This window comes from Salmo trutta, chromosome 6, assembly GCF_901001165.1.
Source record: "Salmo trutta chromosome 6, fSalTru1.1, whole genome shotgun sequence".
NCBI lineage: Eukaryota > Metazoa > Chordata > Actinopteri > Salmoniformes > Salmonidae > Salmo > Salmo trutta.
Genome location: NC_042962.1, coordinates 42634 through 58709, shown reverse-complemented (window position 1 = coordinate 58709; position 16076 = coordinate 42634). Strand labels below are relative to the sequence as shown.

Below are 16076 nucleotides of genomic sequence, written 5' to 3'. Positions count from 1 at the left end.
TAACCATTGCGCCTGAGGCTTGCTCATATACTTTAAAACACTCCATCACCCTTTTAACACTTACCTCATCTCTAACTGTTATGTTGGTATCGTCTGCGTATTGATGAATTAAACTAAAACCTCCTTGCGGAGTCTCTACACAATTTATAAAATGATATTTTTTAAGGTATGCTGCTAAGGGTTCTACCAATAAAACAAACAATAACGCTGATAAAGGGCACCCCTGTCTCACAGATCTCTCAAGAATAAAATAATCTGTTAAAACCCCATTACATTTTACCCTACTTTTTGCATTTCTATATAATAATTGTATCCATCCTATTATTCTATTAACAAACCCATATTTTTACATTACCCTAAACATAAAATCATGTTGCACCCCATCAAAAGCTTTATTTAAATCTATGTTTAAAACAATTCCCCCTATCTTATCGCTATTCATTTTATTTATCACATCTCTAATTGTAGTAATGGTATCAGCTATATCTCTACCAGGCACACTATAATTCTGTGTAGGTGCTATAATATCATTTAAAACCATCTTCATCCTATTTGCCAGTATCTTAGCTAAAATCTTATAATCCGAGTTTAATAAACTTATTGGCCTATAATTTTCCAGTTTCAATTTGCTCCCCTTATTTTTATATAAAATCGTTATCAACCCTGTCACCATAGATTCTGAAACAGTATTATTATCTTCCATATATTGATACACTTCCAATAAAATAGGTGCTAAAAAACTTTCATACGTTTTATAAAACTCTGCAATTATTCCATCTACTCCAGGTCTTTTATTTATTTTTAAACCCTTAACCTCTCTAGGGTAGGTGGCACCAAATCGTCCCACCTACTCAACAGCCAGTTGAATCCTGTGGCGCGATATTCAAATACCTTAGAAATGCTATTACTTCAATTTCTCAAACATATGAATATTTTACAGCATTTTAAAGACAAGACTCTCGTTAATCTAACCACACTGTCCGATTTCAAAAAGGCTTTACAACGAAAGCAAAACATTAGATTATGTCAGCAGAGTACCCAGCCAGAAATAATCAGACACCCATTTTTCAAGCTAGCATATAATGTCACAAAAACCCAGAAGACAGCTAAATGCAGCACTAACCTTTGATGATCTTCATCAGATGACAACCCTAGGACATTATGTTATACAATACATGCATGTTTTGTTCAATCAAGTTCATATTTATATCAAAAACCAGCTTTTTACATTAGCATGTGACGTTCAGAACTAGCATACCCCCCGCAAACTTACGGCGAATTTACTAACTATTTACTAAATTACTCACGATAAACGTTCACAAAAAGCATAACAATTATTTTAAGAATTATAGATACAGAACTCCTCTATGCACACGATATGTCCGATTTTAAAATAGCTTTTCGGTGAAAGCACATTTTGCAATATTCTAAGTAGATAGCCCGGCATCACAGGGCTAGCTATTTAGACACCCAGCAAGTTTAGCCTTCACCAAACTCCGATTTACTATTAGAAAAGTTTGATTACCTTTGGTGTTCTTTGTCAGAATGCACTCCCAGGACTTCTACTTCAATAACAAATGTTGGTTTGGTCCCAAATAATCCATAGTTATGTTCAAACAGCAGCGTTTTGTTCGTGCGTTCAAGACACTATCCGAATGGTAAATAAAGGTCATGCGCACGGCGCATTTCATGACAAAAGATTTCTAAATATTTCATTACCGTACTTCGAAGCATGTCAACCGCTGTGTAAAATCAATTTTTATGCCATTTTTCTCGTAAAAAAGCGATAATATTCCGACCGGGAATCTGCAATTAGGTAAACAGACTAAAGAAAATAAAGCACAGGCTCGACTCGGGCACGCGCCTAAGCCCTTTGTCCTCTGATCGGCCACTTGTCAAAGGCGATAATGTGTTTCAGCCAGAGGCTGCCTCGATATCGTTTAGCTTTTTCCCGGGCTCTGAGAGCCTATGGGAGCCGTAGGAAGTGTCACGTTACAGCTAAGATCCTCAGTCTTCAATAAACAGAGGCAAGAACAACAACACCTTGTCAGACAGGCCACTTCCTGCATGAAATCTTCTCAGGTTTCTGCCTGCCATATGAGTTCTGTTATACTCACAGACACCATTCAAACAGTTTTAGAAACTTTAGGGTGTTTTCTATCCAATGCCAATAATTATATGCATATTCTAGTTACTGGGCAGGAGTAGTAACCAGATTAAATCGGGTACGTTTTTTATCCGGCCGTGTAAATACTGCCCCCTAGCCCTAACAGGTTAATTGCATCTTTCACTTCATCCACTGTTATCTTACTATCACATATTTGCTTATCCTCAACACCAATTTGCACATCCACACTATTTAAAATCTCCTTTACACACCCCTCATCCACCGCCCCTTTCTTAAATAAATCCTTATAAAAAATTCTGTACTGTTTCTAATATCTCAACATAATCATTTACCACTTCACCCTTTACATTTTCAATCTCACTAATATATGATTTCGTCTGTTTAGTTTTCTCTTAACCAAGAAAAAATGACGTACATTTCTCCCCTTCCAAAACATACTTTGCCCTACTTCTAATAATTGCACCCTTACACTTATCTATTTCACATTTGCTCAATTGTGCCTTTAAATCTAAAACCTTTCAATATTATAATTAGGCTCAATATCACATTTCCTCATTTCTTCATTCAATTTTGCTCTTAAATAATTTTCTTCTCTTGTCATCCTACTCCTCTTCTTCCTTGCATATCTAATACTAAAAGCTTTTATTTTTTCCTTAACATTTTCCCACCACTGGCACTTATCATTCCCTTTTTGCTTATCCTCCATTTCATGTTCTATCAAAGATTTAAGTTGTTCTCCATATTCCTCATCGCCTAGATACCCTGCATTCATACACCATATTCCCCCTCCTTTCCTTTCCTTATCTAAACCCACCGATAATGTTAACCCAGCATGATCACTAAAAGTTGTAGAAATATACTTAATATCCTTCATAAAATTCCTTAACCCTTCATTTACTAAAACCAGATCTATCCGTGTCTGTTTCAACTCCCCTAAAACCACCTGCCTTCTAGAAAATTCTCTCTTGTTCGGATTCTCGTCCCTCCATATATCAATCAAACTGTTTTCAAACATCATCTTCCTTAAAACCCCCCTAGATACATCACTTCTAAAAATAGCTCCCCTTGTCATATCTAGTCTATCCATTTTAACATTAAAATCCCCAACTAAAATACAATTACCCTTGCACCATTTCCCTAATTCTAAAAATAAATTCCTTCTCTCTATTTCATTATTCGGCGCATAAATATTTATAATCCTAAAAACCCTATTCATATATTCAAAATGCAAAATTAAAATCCTCCCATTATTATCATTATATATCTTCACATTTTCTACTACATCCTTCCTTAATAAAATTGCAACCCCTCTTGAATTCCCCCTGCCATTGTTTACATAAATAAAATCCCTCCATATTTTTTGTACTTCTAAAACACACACATTATCCCAGTGCGTCTCTTGAATACATAAAATATCAGAATTCTTCATTTGTACTATTCTATTAAATTTTCCCATTGTTCTCAAACCATTTGCATTTATTGACATTATAGGGACAATTCTAATAAATAATAAAATTATAAAATATAATTTCATTATCCTCTACCTGTTATCCAGTTTCTTTCCTCTTCCACCCTTTCTCTCCCCCTCCTCCCACCGCTTTCCTCTTCCTGTATCCTCCCCTCGTTCTTTCAATCTTTTCCCCATCATCCGTGTCTGATATTTCCTCCAAGTCCATTTCATCCAGCCAACTCAACTTCTTGACACCCACATCCGTTGTGCTCCCCGTGTTCATCTCCGTCTCATGTATAGTCGTCATTGTGCTCCCCGTGTTCATCTCCGTTTCTGTTATTGTCATTAAACTCATAACCCTCTCCATTTCTTCACCCCCTGAGGTACTTGTTAGTGCTGTGCTTTCCCCAAAACCTGTGAGTCCCCCGTGCTTCCCCCCAGTCCACACCCCCCCTCCTCCTGAAAACTCAATTTTCTTATTTCGGAATCCATACTTCTCCCAATTTCATTCATCTTCTGGTCCTTCTTCTCCCTTCTTCCTTCCTCCGTCTCTCCACCCTCCACCACGTCCTCTCCTCCATCTTCTTCTCCTTCTTGCGACAATACAACTGCTTCCTCGAATAGTACTTGACTCCCCTCTTCAGCCATAACTTCTCCACAGTTGCACTCCGCCAATCTCTTTCTGCATCCACCACAAAAAGTAATTTCCTTCTCTCCGACACATTCTCTCGCAGAATGGCCTTGATTGCCGCACTTGAAACACTTAAATTCAGGGCAGTCTTTAACTTCTTGGGGCTATGTGGGACGTTAGTGTGCCACCCGTGGCGCACCCTATCAACAGCAGGTGCATTTCAAGAGCGGCAAATTTGAAACCAAATAAATGTCAAAATTCAAGTTTTTCAAACATAAAACTATCTGGCACCCTTTGAAAGATAAACATCTTCTTAATCTAACCACGTTTACCGATTTCAAAAAGTTTTTACGGGGAAAGCATAAAGTTAGGTTATGTTAGGAGAGTACATTGACAATAGCTGTGTGTATTGTCGATTCAAAGACAGGCGTCACCAAAACCATAAAATCAGCTAAAATTATGCACTAACCTTTTACAATCTCCATCAGATGACACTCCTAGGACATTATGTTAGACAATGCATGCATTTTTAGTTCTATCAAGTTCATATTTATATCTAAAAACAGCGTGTTACTATGGCGTTGATGTTCAGGAAATCGTTTCCCTCCAATACCGGCAGTCAAGTCATGACAACAAAATAATTAATTAATATTAGAAAACATTGGTAAAATATTATATTGTCATTCAAAGAATTATAGATTTACATCTCTTGAACGCAATGGACTTGCCAGATTTAAAATTAACCTTACTGCGAAATCACACTTTGCAATAATCTGAGCACTGCGCCAGAAAAATACGCATTGCGATACAGACTAACCGCCATGTTGGAGAGATCTAAAATCGAAAATACTATGTAAATAATCCATTACCTTTGATTCTCTTCATCAGATGTCACTTCCAAAGAATCCCAGGTCCATAACGAATGTAGTTTTGTTCAAAAAAGCTCATCATTTATGTCCAAAAACCTCCGTGTTGTAGCACATGATCTAAGCCAGCCGGACATCACTTCACTTCAAGAACGGAAAAAATATATTTTCGTTCGTTCAAACATGTCAAACGTTGTATCGCATAAATCATTAGGGCCTTTTTTAACCAGAACATGAATAAAATTCAAGGCGGACCATTGGGTTCTCTTTTAAAACGTTTCGGAATGAGAGTACCCACCATCAAATCGAGCGCCAGGTGTCTAATGGGCCATCGCCGTTCCAACGCTCTTCTTCAGTCAGATCTCACTGTAGAAGACTCAAAACACTTTGTAAAGGCTGGGGACATCTTGTGGAAGCAATAGGAAGTGCCAAAATATTCCTCCTTCACTTTGTTTTTCAATGGTATAGGCTTAAAGTCAATTCAACACATCAGGTATCCACTTCCTGTCAGAATCTGTCTCAGGGTTTTGCCTGCCAAATGAGTTCTGTTATACTCACAGACACCATTCAAACAGTTTTGAAACTTTAGGGTGTTTTCTATCCATATATAATAAGTATATGCATATTGTAGTTACTGGGTAGGATTAGTAACCAGATTAAATCGGGTACATTTTTTTATCCAGCCGTGAAAATACTGCCCCCTATACCCTAACAGGTTAACTATGTGCCCGGGTTGAATACACAATCGACAAACTCTGACCTGTTTGTCATGAATTACCCTAAAGTATTCTGCTCCGTCCAGCGTCTCAATTTTTGTGGAATATGGCAATGATTTAACTTTTTCTGTGAATTTTACTTTGCAAAATCGTGTCCTGTCTACCACCTCCGTTCCAGGCCAAACTCTCCTCCTTATCTCCGAGACGGCCGTTACTCCCCAGCTACTCAGCTTGCCCAGTATCACACTATCTTCTATGTATACTGGGAGATTCATGAAAGACACCACCAATTCATTCACATTCATATCTCTCGCCAGAATCCTGGTGTCCTTTATCTGTAATCCATCCATTAGACGTTCTTTACCTTTTCCGTTTCTCATCGTAATTTCATACTTCTTATCCCCTTTCATTCGGCATCCCACCACTTCACCACACACCTCCTTAATTGCTCGTAGTAGTTCCATTGTTGTCACCTTTTCTTCTCCCACCAACTCAATTGCCACCGTGTATTCTTTGGCAAATTTCATTCCTCCTTTATCTTCATTTTCTTTCCGTTGCACATTTTCGTTGTCCTTGTCCATTCCGGACCTGGGATTCCTGGAAGTGCTTTCTGATGAAGATAATCAAAGGTAAGGGATTATTGACAATAGTATACAAGAGTAGATTTGATATGCGATTGTTCCAAGATGGCGCTGACCTGTAACGGTAGCCTATTTTTCTGAGTATCGCATCCCCTTTTATCGCAAAGTGTGATTACCCAGTAAAGTTATTTTTAAATCTGGCATTACAGGTGCTTTCAAGAGATATTCATCTATAAATCTTAGAATGACAATATTACATTTTAAAAATGTTTTCGAATAGTAATTTAGTCAATTGTAGCGCTGTGTCACCGGATGCATTTGAGGGAAAATAGTTAGTCAACGTCACGCGCCAATGTAAAATGCTGTTTTTATATATAAATATGAACTTTATCGAACAAAATAATGCATGTATTGTGTAACATGATGTCCTAGGAGTGTCATCTGATGAAGATTGTCAAAGGTTAGTGCTGCATTTAGCTGTTTTTTGGTTATTTGTGATGCATGTGGTTGGTCAGAAAATGGCTATGTGGCTACTTTTACGATATACTCCTCTAACATAATCTAATGTTTTGCTTTTGCTGTAAAGCCTTTTTGAAATCAGACAACGTGGTTCGATTCAGGAGAGGTGTATCTATAAAACGATATAACATAGTCCTATATTTGAAAAATAAAAAATAAAAAATGTTGTTATGCTAATGGCGCTAGGATTTTTCGCTGGATGTCAGGCTCCGTCCCATATGCCCAGAGGTTAATTTAAATTTGGTGAATTTTGTACTCAGTCATGCTAGTTATGCGATACGATTAAGAAGGAATGTAGGACATTATGAAGGGAAAATTGTGAGTGTGGAGGTTTTATTTAGAAGTATTTTAGAGAAAGATATAAAGATAAAATATATAAATATGGTGGAGGAAATTTTGAGAAACTGTTTGTGTGAGGGAGTACTTTTATTGGAATTATGTTAAATGGAAAACTTGTATTTAATTATTAATTGGTTTTAGTGGATGATTGTGTTTGGTTTAATTTAAAAAAATATATATATATTTTAAAAAACAATGAAATGTTTTCCTTTTTTATTATTGATTGAATGTTGTAAATATTGTGTGTTTTTCATAATAAAAGATTAAAAAAAAGGTACGCCCGATCTCGTCTGATCTCGGAACCTAAGCATGGTCGGGCCTGGTTAGTTCTTCGATGGGAGATCGCCTGGGAATACCAGGTGCTGTAAGCATTTTGTCCACGAGGGTGTGCTCTTGCACTATTTCATCAGCAACACTGCCTTGTAGTAAGCATTTAATGATGAATTGACTAAATGCAGCTTCTATGGTCTAGTCTTTCCTGCCTTTTTAATAGGATCAAAGTTCCTTGTGTTGTCAGTTAGCATCTGGCTTGTATTTATAAGACAAATAAGGATATTGTTGCTGAATGCAGCTTGCGTGTGCTTTGTGCTCCCTTGCCCTGTTCAAATGATGAATGGAAAAAAAGCTGGTGAGTGGAACTGGACTGGTGTCTGATGGCCGTGTGTTTTCCATGGTGGAATTAAAACCCTTTGTCCGTTTTTTTGCCACAAGGCTGAAATATTTGCCCTCGCTTTAAAATGTAAGCAAGGCTTGTTTGTATTTTATCCAACTACCTGTGCTAAAAAGTGATGGCTACAGTGTTTGTAATTTCTTCTACTTTTTCAGTGACACAAAGTTCAAGCTGCTTATCTAATTGGTGAAAATGCAATGTCTGTTTATCAGACTCACTTTGACTATATATGTTGTACCAAGAGATTGTTTCTCGCTTACGGCCATACCAGCCTGGGTACGCCATCTTGTGGATACAGGAAGTTTGTGTTTCAGGTTGAAAAGTTCTGGAGAGAGGAGTGTTTGTAGAGGTTGTGTTTTTCTAGTTATTAAGATAAGGAAAATGAGTGCATTTATACATTTTTTTCTGTTTGTTTCTTTACTTTACAATTTTATAATGGCATCGACTACTGGAATGGAAAAGAGATACGAGAGGCATCTGACATTGGCGGTGGAGATTGTGGGTGAGGAGAAAATCACTATGATGGAATTGTTACGTGGAATTAAGGAAGTGTGCGGATCTGTGGTGGGCTGCCACTTTAAAGCAAACCAGAAATATGAAATAACGATGAACCATGCGAAGGGAAAAGAGAGACTAATGGATGGGTTTAAAATAAAAAATTCACGGATCATGGCGAAGGACTTGGTGAATGATGAACTGGTGGTGTCATTTCTGAACTTGCCAGCGTATATTTCGGATGATGAAATCCATGCGAAGCTGAACAACTGGGGTGTGGCTGCGGTCTCCAAGATTAAGCGGAGAGTTTGGCCAGGGACTGATATCGTTGATGGCACACGGTTTTGCAAGGTAAAGTTTACGGACACTGTTCAGTCGTTGCCTTATTCAGCAAAATTTGAGACTTTGGAGGGGACGGAGTACTTTAGAATAATCCATGATAAACAGGTCAAGGTGTGTAGACTGTGTATTCAGCCTGGGCATGTACTGAGAGAGTGCCAGGAGTTTACATGCAGGAGATGTGGGGAACAGGGACATTATGCACGAGAATGTAACTTGCGTGACAGAAAGTGTAGAGAGTGTGGAAAGGAGACATGTATTTGCACCCTTCATTTGGTGGATGACAGAGAGCCTGATAAGTTTTCCGAAGAGGAGGGGGTGAGTGAGAGGGTGGAGGAAGAGATGGAGGATAGTAAGGTAGAATTGAGCCTAGATGTAGTTGAGCCCACACTGAGATCATGGGCAGATGAAGTGGCATGTGAGACTCCTTTGGGGCCAAGCCTGGATGATGTGGATATAGACCTGGCTCAGTTGCCTAAAGAGAGTGTTACTATTGTGGGAGAGGAAGAGGCCCAGACAGCCTCACAGCTGTCGAAGCCTGTTCTTAATTCTTGCAAAAGAAACCCTGGTAGTGGGAGACCTCTTGAGGCTGAGAAGTGGGCAGTGGACTGTGAATCAGTGACTGGGCTAACTCAAACTCCCCCCTCAAGTCAAAGGACGTCTGATGAAGGTATAGACATGGGTGAATTGGAGATTTTACGCTCTAAGCGGTTGTCCACTAAATTAGGGGGAAAAAAGTGTGTTAAGAAGATGAGGAATGCAGATATTAGATGAAAGGCGCAATGTGGGTAAGGTCTTTGTTCCCTATATTTATGCTGAGTGTACTCTCTTTGAACGCACAGGGGTTTGGGTGTGATGTCAAAGTTTGAGAAGGTGCTGGCTTTAACTAATGCAGATATTATTTGTCTACAAGAAACTAAATGGTCTGATAAGAAAATGAGTAATGTTAGTAAATATTGGAGAGAGCGGGGAAAGAGATGCATGTGGGGTGGGTATCTTACTAAGGAGGGACAGGGTAGATAATGTTAGGGAAATTAAAACGGGTTATAATGGACGTCTGATTGTAATTGAATTTAGTTATTGTGAAGTGGTGTATAGATTAATTAATGTTTATGCGCCAAATGTTGAGTCTGATAGGGCTATGTTCTTTAAAATGCTCAGTCAATTGTGTGTGGGAAATTGTATAATTGTAGGAGATTTAAATGTGTGCCTAACAAAATTAAATGTTTCTAAAAGTACAAAGTTTCCGTTCGGACACTTCAAGGAGAGTCTTGCTAAATGTTATGTATGAACAAAAACTAAGGGATGTGTGGTGTGAACAGTACCCTTTTAGGAGAGGGTTCTCCAGAAGGCAGATTGTACTGAATGAGATCAAGCAGAGTAGGCTGGATTTTTGTTTGGCTGCTGAGGATGTTGTACAATATATACATGATTTTGGGTATAAGATTAATTCTTTGAGTGATCATGCTTCACTAAGATTTATGTTGGGTCCTAGGGTGACTGGTAGGGGTGGTGGGATTTGGTGTTTAAATGCTAGCTTGCTTAATAGGATCAAATTTCCTTGTGTTGTCAGTTAGCATCTGCTTTGTATTAAACAAAGGACTTGTGAGATGTATAGAGTAGAGAGGTCTCTCGGGCAGCAACATCATCAATGGCAAGTGAGAACCCAAACATCGACTACCTCGATTGCTTCTAGATCGTTCATTCTAAGGGTATGGCATATAGTGAACGCACACTTTGAATCCCTACTGACAAGAGCGGAAGGGTCTACCTACAAGAGCAGGGCTGAGATCAACATACAGTGTCAAGTGAAGGAGCTTCGAGACCTAATGGGAACGTGTAGCAGCCGCCTGAAGACTATAGAGTCATACATATCGGAACTACAGAAACAGGACACTGGTGCCCAGAACAACTGCCAGCTGCGTCAAAGGTCGTCCTCAGACCTGACAGGAGAATGGCATTTTCTGTACATGGAAGACAATAGTGTCTTCGGCTACATGCAGTTGGTTCCAGAAACGGTCTCGGTCACCAGCGACCCCGGTCACGGAAAAGGATCTACCTTTGTGAAGCGGGCCGAATTCACTATCCCAGCTGCAGTGATGAGAGAGGCGAATGAGACCCTGTGTCATGAGGATGCCAGTCAAGCTGACCGCAGTTGCGAGTATGCACTGTGTCCCTGTTGTCAGTTAACTTTCAAGTCTTCTGAATTCTGGAAGCATGCCTTGTTTGAGATAGCAGAGAGAGGTAACAGAGTGCCAGCCTGGCAATCCTTGGATAGATCAGATACACCTAGGTGGATAGTGGACCGAGGTGCTGGTTGGAGCAACCCTATTTACAGACCCAGAGGTTTACATAGTACTTGCGAGATTGGACAGAGTTTCGCTGAGCTAAACCTGAACCACTTCCTCTCCGATTCAGATTTCTCTCGAGCGCTCAACAGCACATTTGACTTTATGGCTTTACAGTTGAGAACCTGAAACATGTTATCCTACTCGTATTATCCTAGCGCTATGCTCTTCCCCGCACCTGCTCCTCCTCAACCTCACATGCCTCAGCCTCAGCAGCAGCAGACCGTTCACGATTCCGATGGTAGATTTCTGGAAACCATACGAGAAGACTTGGTGACCCTAGACTACCTGATTGGAGTTGCGTTGCTAGACAAAGAGTATGCTTTTGTGCAATACAGGCCCACAGAGAAACACTAACAGTGTGCAGGGCTAAGGATCGACCCTGTTCAGCAAATCAACATGTTCATTCAGGTGCTGCGAGACAGGTCCTCACCGATAGAGACATTGCTATCTACGCTCATTTCGTCAGCTAAAAAGTATTTCTGGATACGTGTGTCACTAGCAGACCTGACCGAGCTCAGCTTGGAACCTCTCTGGATGATAAAGGGGAAAGTTCAGCTGTGCCCGAAACAGCAGTGAGTCACGATTACAATTGACGACCAGTCGCTCCAGCCCTGCGTCCTTAACCCTCTCTGGGCTAGGTGGGACGCTTGTGTCCCACCCACTCAACAGCCAGTTGAATCCTGTGGCGGGTTATTCAAAAACCTTCGAATTGCTATTACTTCAATTTCTGAAACATATGACTATTTTACAGCTATTTAAAGACAAGACTCTCGTTAATTTAACCACACTGTCCGATTTCAAAAAGGCTTTGCGGTGAAAACATAGATTATAATAATCTGAGGACAACGTCCCGCAAACACAAACATTATTAGCATTTCCCAGCCAAGCATTAGCGTCACTAAAGTCAGAAATAGCAATAAAATAATCAATTACCTTTGAAGATCTTCTTCTTTTGGTGATACAAAAGGCCCAATCTTCACAATAAATGGTCGTTTGTTCTATGAAATCCATTTTTATAGCATAGCACGAAACATTTCCTAACTGGCTAGTGTCATGAATTCTGATTCCTTCAACTTTCGACGAAGCATTCGATGTAATTACTCCCGCTAAACTGACGTTTATCCAGTCATGGTTGGCTTTGTTGCAATCTCCTGTTTGCTAGTAACACAACCATACTTGATTGTTCTTTTTGCGGGACGTATTGACCGAAAATACCTGATTGGAACACACCTAAGACTGACTTCATTGCGCGCCAATGATATGACCAGTGCTTCTTTGATTGACTGTATTTCGGACCAATCACCACTGATTGTCTTGAAATCTAGCTTGGCAGATAGCCAATGAGCTAAGGTAAACGGCAGTATGAAATGGTAATACACGGAATGACCAGCTCTTGAACGAAAGCCGAGCGTAACACAGCCATTCGCCATTGAAATTTACAGCCACAGGAGCCACATCTGTTTGCGCGCAGCAGTTTTGAGTCTAGATATTTTCCAGTTGTTTTATCGTTAAAATTATGGCTAGTAAATCTGTAAAATCAAAGGCTAAGTCCAGGTATACAGATGTACATGACATAATTGATGAAATTGATAGAGATAGTGAAACCGAGTTAGTTGAAGAAGAATCAGATTCTGAGTCAACTGTCGACTCCGAATTTGAGGAATTGTTTCTGCATGGAAAGGACGCGATTTTGGACGGGTTAGTACCTCTCATGCAGTTGTTTGAAATTAATAATATCAAATGTTATTCTTTTGAGTTGTTTGGAGATATATATATATATATATATTATTTTGTATTTATTTATTTGCCATATATATGTAATGAACTGTGTGAAGTACACATGGCTAAACATTATGAGTGCGTGTCTGTGTCTGTATATATTAGATACATGTAAAAAAATATCTATATGTTTTACATGTCTTTTATGGGCTTTCCAACTCTGTATATCATCTCTCTTTATATCTAAAATATTTTTTACATGTCTTTTATCTAGTCATGCGCTTTCCAACTCTGTATATCATCTCTCTTTATATCTAAAATATTTTTTACATGTTTTTTATCTAGTCATGCGCTTTCCAACTCTGTATATCATCTCTCTTTATATCTAAAATATTTTTTACATGTCTTTTATCTAGTCATGCGCTTTCCAACTCTGTATATCATCTCTCTTTATATCTAAAATATTTTTTACATGTCTTTTATCTAGTCATGCGCTTTCCAACTCTGTATATCATCTCTCTTTATATCTAAAATATTTTTTACATGTCTTTTATCTAGTCATGCGCTTTCCAACTCTGTATATCATCTCTCTTTATAGCTAAAATATTTTTTACATGTCTTTTATCTAGTCATGCGCTTTCCAACACTGTATATCATCTCTCTTTATATCTAAAATATTTTTTACATGACTTTTATCTAGACATGCGCTTTCCAACTCTGTATATAATCTGTTTCTGTGTCTTCACAGTCCTTCTGATTCTGACTGGGAGCCCCCACTGCCAAGGTGCCCACCCCCCACAGGAGCTGAATCAACTAGCCAGACCCCTGCTGTCTCCGGCTCCACACCTACCCCCACCCGGCCAGGTGTGAAGTCTGTAACAAAGAAACGTCGATGGGGCAAAGCTAAACCAGCAATCAGAGAGGAGGAGGGTTGTTGGCACTCTGTGCTGGAGGAGGATGTGGGCCCACCACCTCCAGTATTCAGACCTAAAAGGCCACCAGGACCTCAGCTGGACATGACCTCCAACTACAGCCCCATGCAACTCTTTCAACTGTTTTTTACAACTTCAGTGATTGATTCCCTTGTCATGAACACTAATAAATATGGTGCTAAGAAGCAGGCAGGGAAAAAAGAGGCATGGAGGCCTATTTCCATGGCAGACATTTTTTGTTATTTATCTATGGTCATGTACATGGGTCTAGTCAAGCTGAAAACCCTGAAACACTATTGGAAAACTGCACCCCTCTATCAACTGCCTTTCCCCTCCACTGTCATGTCGTGTAAAAGGTTTCTGACAATCTCATGGGCGCTTCATATCAGTGACCCAGAAGTTGACGGGGACAACGACAAGAAGCGAGGCACAGCGGGGTATGACAGGCTCTGCAAAATTAAACCTCTCTACCACAGTATAGTTGAGGCCTGCAAGATCTATTTTCAGCCCGCCCAGAACCTTGCAATCGATGAGAGGATGGTAGCCTCAAAGGCCAGAATCAGCCTAAAACAGTACATGCGTAACAAGCCGACCAAGTGGGGTTACAAACTGTTTGTTTTGGCTGATTCTGCGTGTGCCTACACGTGCAATTTTTTTGTTTATGAGGGGAAGAGCAGTTTTGCGACCGGTAAGGGACTCAGCTATGATTCTGTCATGGCATTATTGGATTTTCAACTGCTGGGGAAGGGTTACAAACTGTTTGTGGACAATTTCTACACAAGCCCTACCCTGTTCACAGACCTGAAGAAGCTGGATATGTGGGCTTGTGGCACCATTCGGCCCAACAGAGTGGGCTTTCCCAAAACCAAGCAGAACGACATGCCTAAGCGGGCTGAGCGGGGTACCATGCGGTGGATCCGTGAAGATGGCCTTCTCTTTGTCAAGTGGATGGATACCAGGGAGGTGGTCATGTGCTCCACTATCCACAAGTCCTTCAGTGGAGATCACGTCGTCAGGCGTGTGAAGGACGGTAGCGGGGCATGGAACACCAAAAATGTCCCCATTCCAGCAGCTATCAAGGACTACAACAAGAGCATGGGGGGGTGTAGACCTATCAGATGCACTGATAGGCTACTATAATGTGTTACACAAGACCATGAAATGGTACAATACTTTTTTTTATCATTTTATCGACATTGCTGTTGTCAATTCATTTATTATACAGAAGGAAATGGCCAAGAGCTGTGGAAAGCCCCCCATCTCCCGGCTAGCTTTCCGAGAGCTGCTGATCCAGGAGCTTGCTGGCTACAACAAGTCCACTGCAGCACCTCCTGTCCCCTCTACCTCTTCTGCTCCTTCAACCAGTGGTGTTCACCTGCCTAAATTCATCTCTGCAGGCATGAATGTGCCTCAGGGCAAAAAGGGCATAGTGGGGAGGCGACGCTGTGCCCTTTGTCACAGGAAGTGCCCCATCACCTGCACCAACTGTTCAGTAACCCTCTGCTTTACAGCAGAAAGAGACTGCTATGGGCCATGGCACAAGCAGCACAATTTTGTGTAGAGGACTGAGGGTCCTCACAATACTGTACATTGAATGTATGTAAATGGTTACCTTTGTTATTAAAAAAAAAATTCAACATTTTATATTTGTATTATTTTTTGTACTTTATTTGAGTGGTGTGTTAGAATATCATTTTTGTATTTTGTATATAGTTTTTACATAAATGTATCACTGTACCAATTTGGCCACTTGGGTACATTTGGGTACATTTGTGTGGGACACCTGGGTGACCTCATGCTCAATGTCATGTAGCTCGCTCATTCCTGAAGATATGTTTCTGAAACTTTTCTCAGATACTGTTGCCCTCTTACATTCTGCATAGAAATTATCCCCAGCATCCTATCTGAATGTTTGGCTGTTCCTTTTCAGTTGAAAGATGGTGCAACAACAATAGAAACCAGAAAACGTATGTTTGTTTCCTTGTATTTTCTTCTACCAGATCTATTGTGTTATATTCTCCTACATTCAATTCACATTTCCACAAACGTCAGAGTGTTCCCTTTCAAATGAAACCAAGAAAATGCATATCCTTGCTACTGGGCAAGAGCTACAGACAGTTAGATTTGGGTATGAATTTAGGCGGAAATTAAGAGAAGTGGGGGGGGGGGGTGGCCCTAACAGGTTTTAACCCTCAGTCCAAGCTGCTCTTGTCACACCACAACAGAAATGGAACGGAGCAATTACTAAGATTGGCCAATGAAGGTCTAACAGGTCAGCATCAGGATGAGAGCACGGATGAAGAGTATGATGACCACATCTCTCATAGTGAGCAACAAGAA

General features: G+C 40.0%; 1 protein-coding gene across 1 annotated transcript in view; it reads left to right on the top strand.

Moving 5' to 3' along the window:
• Window positions 1–15849, top strand: part of LOC115195284 (piggyBac transposable element-derived protein 4-like) — a 68141-nt gene extending 52292 nt beyond the window's left edge. The window contains exon 3 of the mRNA XM_029755051.1: window positions 13553–15849. Within this exon, the coding sequence (XP_029610911.1) occupies window positions 13821–14876 (1056 nt within the window). The 5' untranslated portion in view covers window positions 13553–13820 and the 3' untranslated portion in view covers window positions 14877–15849. The remainder of the gene's footprint in view (window positions 1–13552) is intronic.
• Window positions 15850–16076: the final 227 nt, after the last annotated feature.